This window comes from Alnus glutinosa, chromosome 2 (genome assembly GCF_958979055.1).
Source record: "Alnus glutinosa chromosome 2, dhAlnGlut1.1, whole genome shotgun sequence".
Classification (NCBI taxonomy): Eukaryota; Viridiplantae; Streptophyta; class Magnoliopsida; order Fagales; family Betulaceae; genus Alnus; species Alnus glutinosa.
This window is the reverse complement of record NC_084887.1, coordinates 8,355,669-8,373,817: the sequence shown is the minus strand read 5'-3', so window position 1 is coordinate 8,373,817 and position 18,149 is coordinate 8,355,669. Positions and strand designations below refer to the sequence as shown.

General features: G+C 34.5%; 1 protein-coding gene and 1 pseudogene across 1 annotated transcript; both read left to right on the top strand.

Annotated features, from left to right (window-relative positions):
* The first annotated feature begins 5,409 nt into the window (after positions 1-5,409).
* LOC133860257 (glycosyltransferase BC10-like) lies at positions 5,410-6,398 on the top strand (annotated as a pseudogene).
* A 2,201-nt stretch (positions 6,399-8,599) lies between these two features.
* Positions 8,600-9,427, top strand: LOC133860994 (uncharacterized). Its single transcript, XM_062296685.1, has one exon. It carries the CDS (start codon positions 8,686-8,688, stop codon positions 9,217-9,219), a length of 534 nt encoding a protein of 177 aa, XP_062152669.1. The 5' UTR covers positions 8,600-8,685; the 3' UTR covers positions 9,220-9,427.
* The last annotated feature ends 8,722 nt before the right edge of the window (positions 9,428-18,149 follow it).

The window sequence follows — 18,149 nt, the reverse complement described above, 5'->3', positions numbered from 1 at the left end:
AGTTTCGTTCAACTTTGGATCAATTCTTGTTAAAAAAGCAAAAACTCAAAGATTAGTTGAAACTAACATGTTATTATTGTAAGTATGTGATGAAATAAAAATATAATTTCTATCATTACTGTTAAATGGTCTATTAAGATTGCTAGGAGGCCCATTTATATAAATATATCATACCACGACCTCATGTACTTCAATAAACAAACTACTTATGCATGCAAAGCCTTTAAGAATGTGGTATACTTTATTATAACGCTTTAAATAAAACACCAATTCATGAGGTTTAAGGGATACGCTAAACAAGATACGCGTAACAGATGATAAACCGTTAATTTTGACTTTAAAATAACAATGGGACCTATTTCAAACTTGGGTAAACCTTAAGGACTTTATTATTAAAATTAGTTTTTAATTTTTAATTTTAGATCTCAATTTTCAATTTAATATCCGAGTTTACAAAGATTTTAAATCTAAGCCCTCTCGCCATATTTTTCTTATTTTCTCACTAACAAATAACAAAAATCGTACAAAAAATTCTATTTCCTATTGTGAATATTCATTGACATGCGTTATATACCTAGATAAGTATTTGCCTAAGGATATGGTTTTAAACATTGATTGAATGGAGAAAAAAGATTAATATAGTCAACCCGTCAAATTTGGTTTTAAGACTCTTAAATTCCACTTCATATGAGATATGTATTTGGCGAAAATTTCGAATTTTTGTTTGAAAATTTCTCGGGTGCTATACCTTTTATCACAATCCTTTATAAATTCACATGTCAATCCACATTTTATAGAAACGACTGCAATATAATGCAATAATGTAATGACTCACTCCAACGACACAATATTGTCCGTTTTTAGCTCTCTTGAACTAAACTTTTCAGGAGGTTACCCATCTCGATACTACTCTTGTAGAAGTACGCTTAATTGAGGAATTTTGATATGTTAATGGCCGTCACAGCTTTAAAACGCGTTGTGTCAAAAATGGTTCGAATATACATATAAGCACATCTCCAATCACATACCCAGGCGATGTGAGACGTCACAAATATGCAACACAATGCACGTTTCAATGGCGGATGTGAAAGTGCCAAATGGATTGTCACGTCAATTTGTATACGTAATCATTTTTATTTTTAATGTCACTTAAATTGTAATACCCGTAACAACGCAGCATTAGTTATGGAAATTTAAGGATAAGTAGAGGATACAATATGTGGTACCAACCCTACCAATTAAGTTAGATGAGTAACGTCTAGAACAAAATTTCCCACCTTAATTTAATGCCGCAAAAGTTGAACTAAAAACGATTCTAGCCAGCTTGCTTCTCAAGTAAGCTTGATGGGGCCCTTGCATTTGAATTGGGTGAGCGTAGCCGGCCGGCAAAAAATAATTGGATTCAACCCCCCCCGTGTTTAGTGCGTGTAGACTCATAAGTTTGATTTTGAACTTTATCCTCTTGTGCTTCTCTCTCCATCCATGCTTTCAAAAGTACTTTTTTTTTAATCCCACACAAATAAATATCTTGCATAATTAATGTAACAAGGTCTAGTAATTATATATTTTCTTCTTCTTTTTTTTTTTTTTTTTTTCTTTTTTTAAGATGGTTGGTTCAAGGGCTACCAGACCCTACCGTGTTAGCTTTGTAAGATATTTGTTTGGTACGTAGCATTATTCTTTTAAATTTGTTTTGAGAGTTAAGAGCGAATGAGGTGTCAATTCATAAATAATTATATTTTTCTCAAAAGTAATACTAGAAACTACATTTTTATACCACAAATATCACACAATACTGGCATGATAGTTCTAATTAACCATTGGATGAGTTGTCGTTAAAAGAAAAAAAAATAATTAAGCATTAGTTGAAACTGACACTCCAACATTTTAAAATATTTGTGGGATAAAAATGTGATTTCTAGTCTTACATTTCTCAAATATCTTCTAATATCCATTTAAGAATTTCTTTAGATAATAAAATTTCCAAAAAGAAACATTGATAAAATCTTATAACTTTTCTCAAATATCTTATGACTTTTATTTGTTATGTAGAAAATTGCAAATGCTTTAATTTCTTCAAAAAGAATTCTCCAAACATTATTAGTCTATCAAAATCTTTGTGAGATATTTAGTATATCATGAAAGAATCTTTATGATGTAACTGGATCATATATTATACATGGATCATGTCTCACACAAATCAAGTCAGATGAGATCCACCCACTTGTGTACTCTTCCACCTTAAGCACTAATAAAGGTTTGGCAATCCTCTGATTTTGAGGGGTTTTTTATTTTTAATTTGTTTTTTATACAAGATAAATTGAAATGTTTCTTAAATAAGTTTTTTTTTTTTTTTTTTTCTGAGCAATTATTTGCACCTAAGAATCTAAGATATTAAAAGAAAAAAAAAAAATCTAAGATATTTCATGTCCAAGGAAAATGTTTCCCAAACATTTTTTTTTCATGAAAACCAAGAGTCACAAAAATCTCATTAAGCCCATGACGGTCCAAAGACGCAAATACCCAACCCAATACAATTCTAGAATTCCAAATCACCTGAAAAACCATTTCCCAAAACTTCCCAAAATTACCGGTAAAACCCGCCAAACTCAACGGCCATAATACACATAACTGTAACCGTAGCTACATGTTGGGTTTTCCCTCCCTCCCTCGCATCCCAATTTCGAGAAATTCTAGACTTTATATTATACCATTTTTGTCATTAAAATTTAATAGTGATCTATCATAAATCAAATGATGATTTTAAAAGGACATTAATATAACGTCTAAAATCACTCCACAATTCTAGATTGGATTCTATCCATCCCACGCATTGAAATTCTTAGTCACATCGGGCATTTCTCATTTCTCATTTTTTAAATAAGCTCTAAATTATTTTAGAGGAAAATATACTGAAGCTCTAAACTATCATCCTTTTTTAAATGCGCCTCAAAATTATTAAGTATAACACTTGAATATGTCAAACTACTATCGATTATTTGATAAAAAGGCCCATCCTTCAGCATCATATGTTAAAATGAATGAAATTCTTTCCAAAATACCCTATAAGAGATAAAGCCTAAGGAGATGGGACAAGATAAGAGTGTTGATTTGTTTGTCTTCTGTTATTTGATATTGATATGTTATTTTATTGTCTATTTGAATTAAGGAGCAGATTAGTAGTAGAATGAGTTAGGAGGAGGTTGTTAGACTTGTTGTGTTAGGAAATTTATCATATTTCTTAATATCTGTGAGATGTGAAAAATAAGAAGACAGCAAAATTAAATCAATCACACACGACACTTAGATTTAAGTAGTTCTCTTAATATGAGGTACGTCCACTAGTGGAGGCAATCACGAAGAAATTCACTATGAAGATGGAGTACAAAATAGCAAAGAGAAAATCACCAGAACCCAAACTCTTCTTTTGCTGAAAACAGATGGCGGCTGGTCTCTCTTCTTTTTCTCTTTCACACCTTTCCTTTTACTCTCTTGTTTTGGGTCCTGCAAAAAACAAGAAGAAAAATTAGATTCGGTGTTGTGTGGTGCTCTCTGATCTTCTGATGCACACCTCAATAAGGGCTGAAAAACATGCTTTTATAAAGAGAGCACTTTCTATAAGGATGGGTTGTAAAAGTGATGTTTTACAACATTCAATAAAGATTTGACACATCATCTAAAAGACTAAAATACATTAAGCATGAAAGCATCAAATATTTTCCCTTTCAAGAGCCCAACTGGTTTTAAAAAACCACAACCTCCTCAACCCCACCTGTCACCATATTCCGCCGACAGCTACTGCCAAATCTACGCCAGAACATGGAGTGGCAAAAAACGGCCAGATCTGGCACTATTGCCCAGCACCCCGGCCAACCACGACCCCGACCACCGGCCAGCTCCCAGAAACCCACGCCCTCAATCCAGACCCCGACCCTGATCCCGACCACTATTGCCCAGCACCCTGAAACCCACGCCCTTGACCCACCAAACCCACTCGGGCGAAGCGTGAGGTCGGATTCAATGTTAGAGAGAGAGAGAGATCCAGCAAGGGAAAGAGAGACACGACAAAGGAAAGAGAGATCTGGGCAAATTCTGATGGTGGCCGGCTCCAAGGATTTCGGCGGAAGCTTTGGCTGGAGAGGTGGGTCCGGCATAGGTAAGGGTCCGGCAGAGATTAGAGATAAGGGAGATGAGTAGGGGATTGAGTGTTTTCATGTTTATATTATTTTTATTGTATTTTTTGGTTTTTGATGAGTTGTCAACTTCTAATTGGATGCTGTAAAATGAGGGTTTTATAGCCCATCCTTGTTGAAGGTATTCTCTTTATAAAACATGAAAGTCAGTCAACCCAGTCCTACTAGAAGTAAGTCTTCTTTTTCAAATCCAAATAAGAGTAGAATTACTTATCTCCAAAACCTACAAGTAAAAAAGAAAAGACTAGTGGGCCCCACACAATGTTGATGGGTGAAAGTCACCCTATGGTCCAACATGTTGGTTATCTAGTAAGCATTTGAATAAGGGGATTGGGTGAGTCTTCTATATGTATAAGAGAGCTCATTTAGCCTAAGGGGAATTCATTGAATAATTAGATGCAGACGGATATTAACCGCTCATCCGATATCCGTAGTTATCCACTATTAGCAAATGTAGATGCGGAAGATGCTTATACACAAGCAGATGCAAACATGATTAGCAAAAATCATTATCCACATATGCGAATCTGGATAGCAGTTTTAGGGTATGAAGATGCAGTTCCGCATACCCTTTATATATATATATATATATATATTATTTATCAAAACGACTGGTAGTTAATACCAAAATGACATCGTTTTGGATTAGGTATATGTTATGTTTACATTGGTTTGATTGGTTGGTTGTGTTGCTTTCTCATATAACACTTGAGCAAAAAGGAAAAAAATAATGTGAAATCAATATTTTTTTTAAAGATTAAGGCTTAAAAAGAGAATTAAAACAAGCCCAAAATACTAAAAATTGACATAAATTATTTCAAAATCGTTTAAAATACGCACTAATAGAGACTCAAAGAATGTTCAAAAGACTAAAATAATTCCAAAATGCCATTGCCTAATATGCAAGTAACGGATAATAACCGCAACGACCCCATGGATGTAGTTATTAAAAACATAATACGGATCATATATTACAAATAACAACATCGAACATGTACACCCTAATATTTTTGAGAAAACCTACAATCCGGACTGGCTGCAAAACATCACTTTTACAACCTCCAATAAAACACTAATACGTTGGCTAAAAACACCAAATAGAATGGTGAGGAGAACACATGATTTTTAAGCCCAAACCAGATATCATCGGAAAAAAAAAAAAAAAAAAAAATCCCATTTTCTCCTACTCGTTCTAATCACACCCCTGCCATGTCACCCCTCCCTCCCCATCCCACTCCCCAACGAGCTCCATGACATCGTGCTCTTCGACCGCACCGTCTCTCTCCAACCCCTCCACATTTTCCCACCTGTTCGCCTCCAAACCCAACCTGAAAATCGCCTTTCTCTTCCTCACCAACTCCGACCTCCACTTCACTCCCCTTTGGCAACACTTTTTCCACAGCCACTCCAACCTCTACAATGTCTACATCCACGCGGACCCCATCGCCAACGTCACGCGCCCAAATGGCATTTTTGATAGGCGATTTATCCCCACCAAGCGCACCTACCATGCCTCTCCCACGCTCATCCTCACCATTGCTCTTATCGATGACCTTGACAACGCCTTCTTCGTCGTCCTCTCCTAGTATTGAATCCCCCTCCACTCCTTTCGCTACATCTACCACTCCATTGTCTTGTCCCTGTCCTTCGATTGGACCGACTCCAACTTGGAGTCCACCCTGTTTGGCTTCCGGATCAGGTACAAGAGCTTCATCGAGATCCTATCCAAGGAGCGCACGCTTTGGAGGCGCTACACCTCGAAAGGCCAGTTCGAGATGATGCCCAAGATCCCCTTCGAGAAGTTCCATGTCGGATCTCAGGACGCTTTGGCGGAAATTCAAGCTTCCGTGTTACAAGGACGACGACTGCTTCCCAGAGGAGCACTATTTTCCGACGCGGTTGTCAATGGCGGACCTCAATGGATGCACCCACTACCCTGTCCCAACCATTACCCATTGCATAAGAATTACTCCAAGAATTTTCAGTGAAAACCTCGTCGCAGTGAGGATGAGAAAAGTGATCGATGAGTTGGTTTGGCCGAAAGAAATTGTGTTTTCATCCTATTATTTCGTACAGTATTTTTCTGATGTGTCAAATTTTTACTATAGACCGTAAAAGTGATGTTTTACCGCCCATCCATATAGCAGGGGCTCTCGATATTTTTTTTTTATTTTATCAATTTCACTATATATTGTCTTTGTGGACCCGGGAAGAAACCTTGAACATAGTCTGCCGCCCCCATTCTTCTCTATCAAGTTGTTCATCTTTTTCAATACTCTAAGAAAAGCAAGGGACCAAAGCAACACGGAAGTACTAAGTAGTATAAAATTGGTCGGCAATGTGCTGTACTATTCTCTTCTTTTATAGTACCTTTTTTTTTTTATATGTTATTATTATTATTTCTAATTTGGGGGTTACGTTTCTTTATGAGTAGTGACATCCATCCATTTCCCTCTTCTTTTTTACTGCCTCTACAATTTCCTTTTACAAATATTATGACAGGGCCATTTTTTGGTCACCGTCCAAGCCCAAACAATGAAGAGATTAATACTATTTAATAAATTGTTAATGTAGTAATTGTTAAAATAAGTGGTTCATATTCTTTTGGGTATAGAGAGTAATACGAGAGTATCAATATAATGGTACAAGGTATTTTTGAGTTTTTCATATCTATCTGTACAGTTGGATTTTGATATAAATATATTATGCTGCAACTCTAAATCATTTATTAAATATAGCCGCACTCTTGTGGACGTAGGCACATTGACGAATCACGTGAATCAGCGTCTTAATTTTTTCTTGCCCTTTCTCTTTTTGATTCCAATTATATAACAGTAGTATAATATATTTTTTAATAAATTGTTATATAATTATAATATAATTAAGATGATGCGACCGAAAATGAAAAAAAAAAATGGAGTTGGCGTGCCACAAAATTTGAAGAGAATATGTTAAGGAGTAAAGTGAGAGGTTGGCAACCCCAATAAGAAAGCAGTCGATCCCAATCAAAGGAATCTCCAAAAGGAGTAGAGGAAGAGTCCCCAAATGGGACTTTTGGTCCAAAGGCCGAAACGGGGGTGCTTTGCTATTTCCTCACTCAAAACCAAGAGCTGAAAAGCCCAAAACAAAAGCTTCAGAAGGAAAGAAGAGCCCAACTGTCGTTTCTCTCCATGGACATGCGTTTTTGTGTACTTGTTGTACCAACTCAATACAATCAAATGTCAAGACTGTCTCAAAATTAGGTGGCCATTGGTGTTTTTCTGGTTGAGTTGATTTGTGTCTAGACATAAATATAATATTATATAAGTTAATTATAATTCAATTTATTAATTAGACAGGTCAAATTCTTAAACTTTACACTGATAAATTTGTGACAGATTTGTAAGTCGTGTAAAAAATTGTCAGCTCTTACATTTCGTGTCAAGTTTGGGCCATGACAAGTTATGTGTATAAAACTATATATGACAGCTTTAAACCTGACCCATTTAATTAGATAGCTCAGACTATTTAGTTTTCGAGAAATGCTACTTTGTATTCTCTTGTACTTTTTTCATCATTTTTTGCTGATGTGGCATTGTCAAATCTCTATTAGATTTTTATTTTTATTTATTTATTTTAATTAAGATTGATCTAGAGGTAGATTGACAATGCCACATTAGCAGAAAAGAATGTGATTAGGATCGTTTACAATTATTTGCTTGCATTTGAGAGAATTCAGGCACGTAATTGTGAGAGATCACATATGAGACTTACCTGACCAAATAAAAGTTGAACTGTTTAACTACTTATCCGATCAAATGGCTCCTATAAATAATATCTTACAATCACTTATCTGAATTTTTTTAAATTCGAACTAATAATTATGTATCATCCTATTGGAATGTGACTATAGCAAATCTTAATTTTAACCAGTTAACCAGATCGGTCAAAAACTGTCAGCCGCCACTGATTTAACTATTTAGTCATAATTATGATTCTCTCAAATTATTTATTCGAATTTGAGAGAATTCAGACAAATGATTATAAAAGACTATTTATAAAATCCACTTGACCGAATAAATAGCTGAATAATCCAATTTTTATTTGCTCATATAAGTTTCATAAGTGGTCACTTCTTCAAATTCTTTCAAATTTCAACAAATAATAATTTGAGAAAATGCATATCCATTAATCGGACGGTCCGGTTAACTAAAGAGAAGCCGGATTCATAACACTAAACAGTCCACCATTTTCCATTTTTCCTACAAGGAGCGTGGGTACACGGCCCAGTAGTATCCCATTAAAGTGCTGTGCGCACCAAGATGAGATAACTGAACGGAATGTTTACCCCACGAGGGATCTGCTGCGCGTGGTGTTCTGTCTCATGTTTTAAACCCCCAATCTTGTAATATCTACTTTCGTCATCTATCATCAGATACCGACACAGAAAGGTACTCGTAATAATATAGAAGAGATCGAGAAGAAAAATTTGGGAGAAAATCAAGCTGTTTCAATGGCGGACAACATAAAAGAAGACCAAGAAACCAGACCCACTTCCCCATCAGCAGCAGCAGCAGGATCAGCGTCATCATCGTACATGTTACTTCTTAGGATTATGAGCAAAAGGAGAACATGGGTATGTATTTTCGTTACGGTATATGCCATCCTCTTAACATCTTCATGGAATTTCCTGAAATCCATACTTTCATGGTACAAATTACAAGCCGAGCCGTCTTCCTCAGCTTCTGGGTGGCCTGCCCTTTATGCTTCTGTGCTTCTGGGGGCAGTTTTCGGGCTGCTTTCAATGGTTGCAGCCCTGGCAGTGCTGGTTCCTGCCACGCTGGTCACGTGGATCACGGTTGTGGTTTTGCTGGCCTTCTTTGGGAAGCCCAGGAAGACTTTGGTTGTGGAAGGGAGGAAGATTACTAGGGAGATTGGTGGGTTTGTGCTCAAGATTTTGTTGAAGGAAGGGAATTTTGTCGCTGCTGTTTGTGCTGTTTTGGGATACTTTGCACTTGTTAGGAGGAACAACGAGGTTGATTTGTAGAATAATTACATGTTTTTTTTTTTCTCTTTTTGTGTTTGATTCTGACGAGGTGGTTTCTGCCGTGCGGATCGATTTGGGCGGCCGGATTTGGTAAAGTTTCGCTTGGTTTCTATTTTGGGCTTTAGGGGAAACCTCTTCTTCATGAGATGCTACTTCTGATGTATGTTTTTTTTTTTTACCTATATTAATATAATGAGCTCTTCTTCTTCTTCTTCTTCTTTTTCTTGAGAGTATTTTGCAGTAATTTTCAGTGATAACAGTAACTCCTCAAGTGTTCTCATGAAAACCCTAATGGGATCGATCTGAAAATCTACTCAGAAGTACTCATAGCCATGTTCTTGATTGTGGAAGAAATTTTCTGCTAGACTTGTGCCTCACCAAAAATGGGTTTGATAAACGACATGTTGGAGGATAGCTCCAAATCCAAAGAAATTAAGCATTCTCCTTTTATCATTGTCCTTCTTGTTTCTTTAACTAAAATGGACAAACTTCAACTCCATATGCTATTCACATGAGAGCAAGAAGAGGCATTAATTCTTGCCCCATTGAGCAAACATTCAAAATTTTGCAGATCATTTTGAAAGGTGCCTACAGAATATCATGAACATTCTTAAGAAGACCAAAAGAATGTATAGGGTATGTATTTTTTTATTCTTCTTTGAGAAAATAACAAATATATATCGCCTTTGCACTTTGACATAATTTGTCAATTAAATATGGGAGCAGCTCCAACCAGTACAGTAGCAAAAAATAATTCCAAATAATAGACAAGAACATGGCACAAAGTATTGAGCTTTTAGCAAACAAGGTGAACAACTGACTATATGCCCAAAAAAAAAAAAAAGAAGAAGGGGGAGTGAATAACTGGTGTTTCTATATCACTAAAACGCATCAATTTTGGCCTCGTTTTACTAAGATGATGTGAAATTTATTTATTAATACTTGTAATTTTTTTTTTATTAAATCTTAAAGAGAAATGTTACACGTACTTAAACTTTTACGGAGTGAGTTTTACAAAGATGGTGTAAAACTTATTCATTAATACTCGTAATTTTTTTTTTATTAATTCTTTTCATCATCTCTAATAAACAAGATTTAAATAAATTAATAAAACTATTTTTATAACATTTCTCGATTTTAAATAAGAGTGTGTAGCTGATGTTGCCGTAGCAATAAGCAATAAGACAAAATAGCAACCTGTGGGCCAAGTCAAGGTGGTGACCATTGGAGATAAGTTGCGGATGGTTGCAAAAGAATGAGAGGACTCTTCCGGAACTCTCTCTCTCTCTCTCTCTCTCTCTCTCTCTCTCTTTCCCTTTCAATCAAAGCCTTCAACCTACTCAAAACTCACACCGCTGCCGTTGCCCATTTGACACTTCAATGGCATGACCACTTCCTCTCCATTCACAATGCAATCAAAGCCAAACTCCAAGAAATCCATGTATGCATAAATATAATATTGTGCTAAATGCCTCTTTTTTACTTTCTCATTCAATGAATATTCTCAATATTATGCCTAGAAGAGGACTCGAACCTCCACACTTTTTTGCAGGTGATTTTGATTCTTGTGCATGTGTCTACCATTTCACTGTCAAGGCATCTTAAAAACGACCAAGTGTTTCATGATGTTGTTATCTTGTACAATAATTATGAATAATATGAAATTAAAAAGAGATAGTAAGAAAAAATTAAGACACAAATTTACATGGTTTGACAATGTGCTTACGTTCATAGGAGTGCAGCTATATTTCAGTATATGATTTATGGTTACAACATAACGGGCTTGTTTGGTAAGTAATTGGGTTGGGGAATATTTGTGTATTGTATAGTAAAAAGTGATTTATGTGATATAAAATTTGAGAATGTTTTATAGAAAAGTGAAAAAGTTTTGTTTTGTAGTGAGTTTTTTTCATTTGAATAATAATAAAAAAATTATTGATGTGATATAAAAAGTGTAAAAAAGTTAAAATGTTTTTGATTTGGTATTTTTGAAAGAAGTGAAAAGAAATAGAGGGAGAATGAAAATAGTTTGCCAAACTAGCCCAACATGTTTATAAGAAAACTCCAATTGTACGAACGTATTTTGAAAAACTCCAAAATACCCTGTATTGTACTCTGGGGGTGTTGCCCCCGCATCCTCACTAGTATTCTTATATTGGTATTTTAATATTACTTTCTATACCTGAAAGAATATGAGCCACTTGTTTCAAAACATGAATATAAATGTATCTAGTTTGATGTATGAAACATATGGCAAGGATGGACTGTTAGAGTATTTCTATCGATTGATCAAGTCATATAGGCTTGAGTTGGACATCCAATTACTTCGATTTGAATTATCCAAAGAATGCATATATTGTATTTCAAAAAAAATGGACAATTAAACCTATTTTTTGATTTAATAAGAGCCCAAAGAGATGAATAAGTTCCAAATAATGAGAAATATATAAAATGCTGATCTTTTTACGCTTATAATTCCTAATCCTAAATGGAATATAACGACTTAGGTATTCGTATGTAAACTTAGTATTTATTTAGATATGCTTAGACAACCCTTTCACATAAGTAAAATTTATATAACCTAACTAGGGGTGTAAATGAGCCGAGCTCGAGCGAGCCAGTGCCGAGCTCGAGCGAGCCAGAACCGAGCTCGAGCTCATTCATTACGAGCTCGAGCTCATTCATCACGAGCCCGAGCCGATCTCGAGCTTATTCATCACGAGCTCGAGCCGAGTTCGAGCGGTAATAATTAAGTCAAGTCGAGTCGAGCCGAGCTTATACGAGTTTAACATTTGTTCTTTTATTACCATTAATTCTACTTTCCATCAAAGTTAGAATTAATTAATAAGAATCATTAACTTCTCGTAGTTAATTAACCAACACTTTATTAAGGTGTATTAATTAACCATTAACCAACAATTAATAAAGGAGGATTAATTTACACATTAAGATCGAGTCTAATAAGTTGTCTTATGTGTCAGGTCATGTGGGACATTGAATTCTTACAAGAAGCACTTGTTATTAAAACATGTGATTCTCACATGTTAAGGGACACATGTTAATCTTATATGTGAGTTGTATTAAATTTCATACCTACTGGTTTGTAGGAAATTTATGTCATTTAATTATAAATAAAAAAAAAATGTAACAATAGTCAATATAAATATTAAGTTAAAACATTAATAATTATAATAATTATATTTTCATATGGTTCTATATATCAAATGATAATAATACCTTTTTTTTTTTTTAAAGTCTAATGATAATTCTTAGATCATATGATTCATATCTAATGGTTATGTAGCACAAATGCACAATGTTATATCATATGATCTAAATTCTAATGATAACACCTAAATTATTATCATAATTAACACATTAGTAATTCCAATCGAACCAATCGACCAATCCTAATAACTTAATTTGGGATTATATGAATTACATTGTCATTATATATGAATAATATGATTAAGTTTAAAAAGTGTTATTATAATTCGTATAATTAATATGAATTCATACTTATGTATATAATCTATATACCTAATCATTGTATCTAAGACTCTAAGTATTATTAATAATTATTAGATACTTAAAATCTTACATCATACTTAATCAGTGTATCTAAGTATCTAAATACTTAATCATTTTATTTGTATGCTCATATGATCTTAGATTTTGAATCACGTGATGACGGTGATGTAATGATTCATAAGTATCTAATAATAATACTTATAAGTTATAACATTGAATATAGTGAATCAATAATTACATGTTATATGCTACAATGTTAATTATATTATTATATGATCATATAATCATATTATATTACATAAATAATATAATATGAATTATATGATTAAGTATTTGAATTGTCATTATATCATATGATTATATGATTAACAATTAAGTATTAATATTATTCACTTTTACTATTTTATATACATATTGATACAACCAAATAATTATAATCAATTAATATTTATTGACTATTTTTATTTGTTACTTAATTCATGCTTATATATAGTATATTGTACAAATAAGTTATATATTAACAAATTAAAACTTATTTTTAACATATATATATATATATATATATATATATATATATATATATATATATATATATATATATATATATATATATATATATATATACGAGTCGAGCCTTAATAAACGAGTCGATCCTTATACGAGCGGGTTCACGAGCTTTAATCGAGTCGAGCCGAGTTTATACGAGTTTGCATTGTTTAATAATCGAGTTTGATTTTCGTGTTCACGAATAGCTCATTTAATAATCGATTCGAGCACGAGTCGAGTTTATTCGAGCCGATCCCGAGTAAGCTCACGAGTAGCTCAGCTCGTTTACACCCCTAAACCTAACCCTATTATGGTTTGTCCCGACATGAAACGAACTTATAATCATGAAATCGACTCGATCATTATATTAGACATTATAAGTTTATAACCCTAGCCCTTTCCCATTTTGAGTGGAACAAATCAACTAATTATTTAATTCCAGTTTAGGTAAGAGGGATTTTGAACTAAGAAATAGATTCTAGAAACTAAAAAAAGGTATCCTAAGCAATTTCAATAATCAGGTTTTGTAATGCCCCCAAAATTAACTGTATTTACTTAACTTGGAGAGTTATTGACGATTCCCTCAGTTCAATTAACTGGTAATTAACTGCAGGAATTACCCTTACACTTGTCAGAGTAAAAAGTTATGCAAAAACGGAAATCATGATATAAAACTTTTATTGATAAATCCACATGGCATAATCACGTATCATCGATTATAGACTCTAAGTATCCAAACATACATCACTATAATAATTAAATTCTATTTACCCCAACTAGAAAATATGAGCCATTCGTTTGGTGTCTTCATCCTAGCGAAGTTATCACTCTACAATCACTTAACCCGCTGATCTGCAAAACACCGAGGTGTTTCTAGTGGAAGAGAAATCACTGCGTAAGTCCATGACTTAGTAAATAAATAATTACAAAACTGGTCGTACAATCACACACACACACACACACACACACACAAATAAGTTCATAACTATTCTCCATATGGTCTACCTATGATATTAACTATTTTTCGGTAGGGTTGGCACTATTCCGAAGGACTTGTAATACAACAGCGGTGCCCCAGATATTGTACGCATACTGTCATTTACTAGCAGCCCGAATGAGTCTAACGTTGGGTGGCCCATTCTATTAACAAATCCATAACCATGACCAAATGGTGCGCCGATCACAAAACAACTATTAGATCCAAGGCCCATTAGCATCTTAAAGTAACCTTTGTGACCATAGGGTCAAGCTCGTATAGTAAGCCCATAGTCGTCCTACCGTACGTACCAATACTACATGTCATATGACGTAAATATTGTTAATTTATTATCATTGTAAAATAAGTAATACTCATCCCGAAGCAGTTATAAAAATTAGTAGGCTCATGACATATCATTACAAACATAAAATATGCTCAGTCCGCTTACATATCACACACTATCGTGAGACAAGTTTTGTAAGTATTTACTTACTTTAAGAACTCATCCAAATGCTCAGACATCCTGAACTCCCACTTCTGCAAAACATACCATAATATTAACATAATACAATAAGAGTTCTAACTAATGCACATAAAAATTCTAAATATAACCTTAGCACTCAAATCTATCAGTAAAACCCTAATTAATCCTTTCGGCATCGGGGTCGAGTGTTCGACCAACAAAGGTTGAATATTATGTCAAATGCAACGAACGTTCGAGAGTTATCAAAATGCATGAAAGCTCAAAGCTCAAACCCAGGCCATTTTCCTTTATAACCAAGGCTCAAACTAGCTTAACAATAACATGTTAAATCACGCCAACATGAGAGTTTATAAAAAATGAATGTAAGCTCTCAACTTTTTAAAAAATATTCTTCTTAAGAGTGATGAATTATGAACATATCATAGTATGTTTAAGACTCATTACAACACATGATCAGGACACTAACAACATGAAAAACAAGTTTAAAGTTCAGGGCTTACCTCAATGAAGATATACCACACCAAGATCACATATTCTCTCTCTAGAATCTCTCTCTTACTCAAGAAATAAGGTAGTAAGGATGCATGGAGGTGTAAAGAAGTCTGAAGGGCGTGTGAGTGGTTTAAATAGACAAGAGTTTGAAGGAGATAAGTTTAAATGAGGTGGATAATATGTTAAAATTGCTTTTCAAGCAGGATCGAACGTTCGTCGTTCGTGCTTGAACGTTCAATGTATTGTTTTTAACAAGGAAGTGGGTCCACATCGAACGTTCTAAAGATGCTTCTAACGTTTAGTGTACTGTGTGACGTTCTACATTGCCTGGGTATAGGAATGGGTATGTGCTTAAATGTATAAATTTGACACAACCCGTTTTAAAGTTATGATGGCCATAAACCTATCAGAACTTCGCAGTTAAGTGTGCTTCTGCAAAAGTAGTACCGGGATGGGTGACCTTCTGGGAAGTCTAGTTGGGGGGAGCTAAAAGTGAACAATATTATGTCGTTTGGAACGAGTTGTTACAAATAGTATCAGAGCCATTGCCCAGGCTGAGATGAGGGAGCGTACACAAGCCTATGAGGGTTGCTAGTGGGAGGGCACTTGCTGGGACGCCAAGAATGAGGTGATCCCATGAGGGTCGCTAGTGGGGATGCTGGGTCTCAAGAGGGGGTGATTGTGACATCCCACATTGCCTGTGTATGAGAATGAGTATATGCTTATATGTATAAACACACCATTGTTGATACAACACGTATTAAAGCCATGTTGGCCATGAATTTATCAGAACTTCGCAGTTAAGCGTACTTCTGCAATAGTAGTACCGGGATGGGTGACCTCCTGAGAAGTCTAGTTGGGGGCGCAAAAAGCGGACAATATTGTATCATTTTGGGGTGGGTCGTTACATATTGTTTCTGAGTACGAAAAAGGGGTCCACCTCGAACATTCCAAAGATGCTTCAAATGTTCAAGTAGAGGTCCATATCTAAGTTCCAAAAATGCTTCGAACGTTAAATCAGGGTTTAAAATTTATTATTATTTATTTTTAAGGTAATTATTTTAGTAAATCAATAACACAAGTATATTTTTATGAAAGTGAGACTTAGTTACTGATAAATGTACTAATTTTTATTATTTTCATTTATCATTATTATTATTACCATTCTATTATTATTTAGGGGTAATTACCTTTTCCACCCATGAACTACCGGCCTGTGTCATTTTGCTCCCACGAACTACCACTTCGACCAAAAGAGAGCATCAAACTACAATTTTTACACACTTTGCCCCTTTCCGTCAGTCTAATTCATGGAAAGACTTAAATGCCCTAACTCAATTTAAAAAATGACTTAAATAGCCTCATCTTAAAAAAAAAATGAAGGAAAAGGGGGTGGCGGCAGCCACCCCCTGAGGTGGCCGGGTGGCCTGCGAGCCACCCCCAGAGGTGGCTCCGCCACCCCCAGAGGTGGCTCCGCCACCCCTTTTCCTTCAGGTTTTTTTTTTTTTTAATATATTAATTTTAATATTTTTTATTAATTACTGTAGAGGGCATTTTGGTCTTTAAATCAAAATTAACGGTAAAAAATAGCATATTCCATCCAAGTTAACGAGATTCCTGACGGAAGGGGGCAAAGTGTGTGAAAATGGTAGTTTGATGCTCTCTTTTGGTCAAAGTGGTAGTTCGTGGGGGCAAAATGACATAGGCCGGTAGTTTATGGGGGGAAAAGGTAATTGCCCCAATTATTTAAAAGTATCATTTTTTGTGCATTACAGCTTTATTGATGTTCTTGCTATAGTAGATGCTATCACATATACAACAATACTCAATTCAATGGATTTGCTTGATCTTAAACTTAAAGAGGATCTTCTATATATAATTACGCATGTGAGGGGTTATTTCTTGGTTTCATCCGGTCATTAGTAAATTGATTATTTCTACATAATAGTAGATTGAAACAATGCTCGTAAGGAGTCTTATGAAAACCAGGAAATATATACTTTCCTTCCATCCAAACCATAATAAATGAAGTTTTCCTAAATAACCTTCTAGTGGAGGAAGACCTCCTAAGGATAATCCTGTATAATTTCGAATGTTATCAGCACTAAACCAAATGATATAGTGCAAGCAAAAGTTTCTAAATCCATGGAGATATAGAATAACATATAAGCTATCATGCTTTTACATATCCACCATTTGTGTCTCCAACAATTATTCTAATAACTACATATCCGATTTGACCTATGGACGAATACAAAAGAATTCATTAAATGCTTGTTTGAGTAATAACAATGAGATTCTCAAATATCACGCCTAGATATCCACTATTTGTGTCTCCAACAATTATGCTAATACTTACATATCCGATTTGACTTATATATGGCCAAATACACAAGCATACTTAATGATTGTTTGAGTAATAGCAATAAGACTCCCAAATATCATGCTAAGAATATGTAGGATTATTTAATCTCTTCAACAAGTTGAACAGAAGAACCTTTGATTAGGTCTTTTGGAAATTTCCAAAGGACCAATTTGAACAAAATCTTTTGAATTCTTTTTTAACAATGTTCCACTTTATGCATTCCACTGTATCTAGAGTGCATTGAATTGAATTTACAAATATATATGGTTAAAATAGAGAAATATTTTTATGCAGTGCTAACAATGTAATAACTATATTTCTAACTCCAGAATATTCTAGTTTATGCTCCTCCCTATTATCTAGATATACCAAGAAAAAAAATGAGACTTCAATGAACTATTTACTCATGAGGGGTGCAAGTTCTTCTATTCTGATTCATGGCTTCTTTTGACTATATGGTTCATTCGGAGGAGAGACCGAGCTTCAAGAAATAGTGAATTAATGGGTCTTATCAATACACAATGAGCAATGAA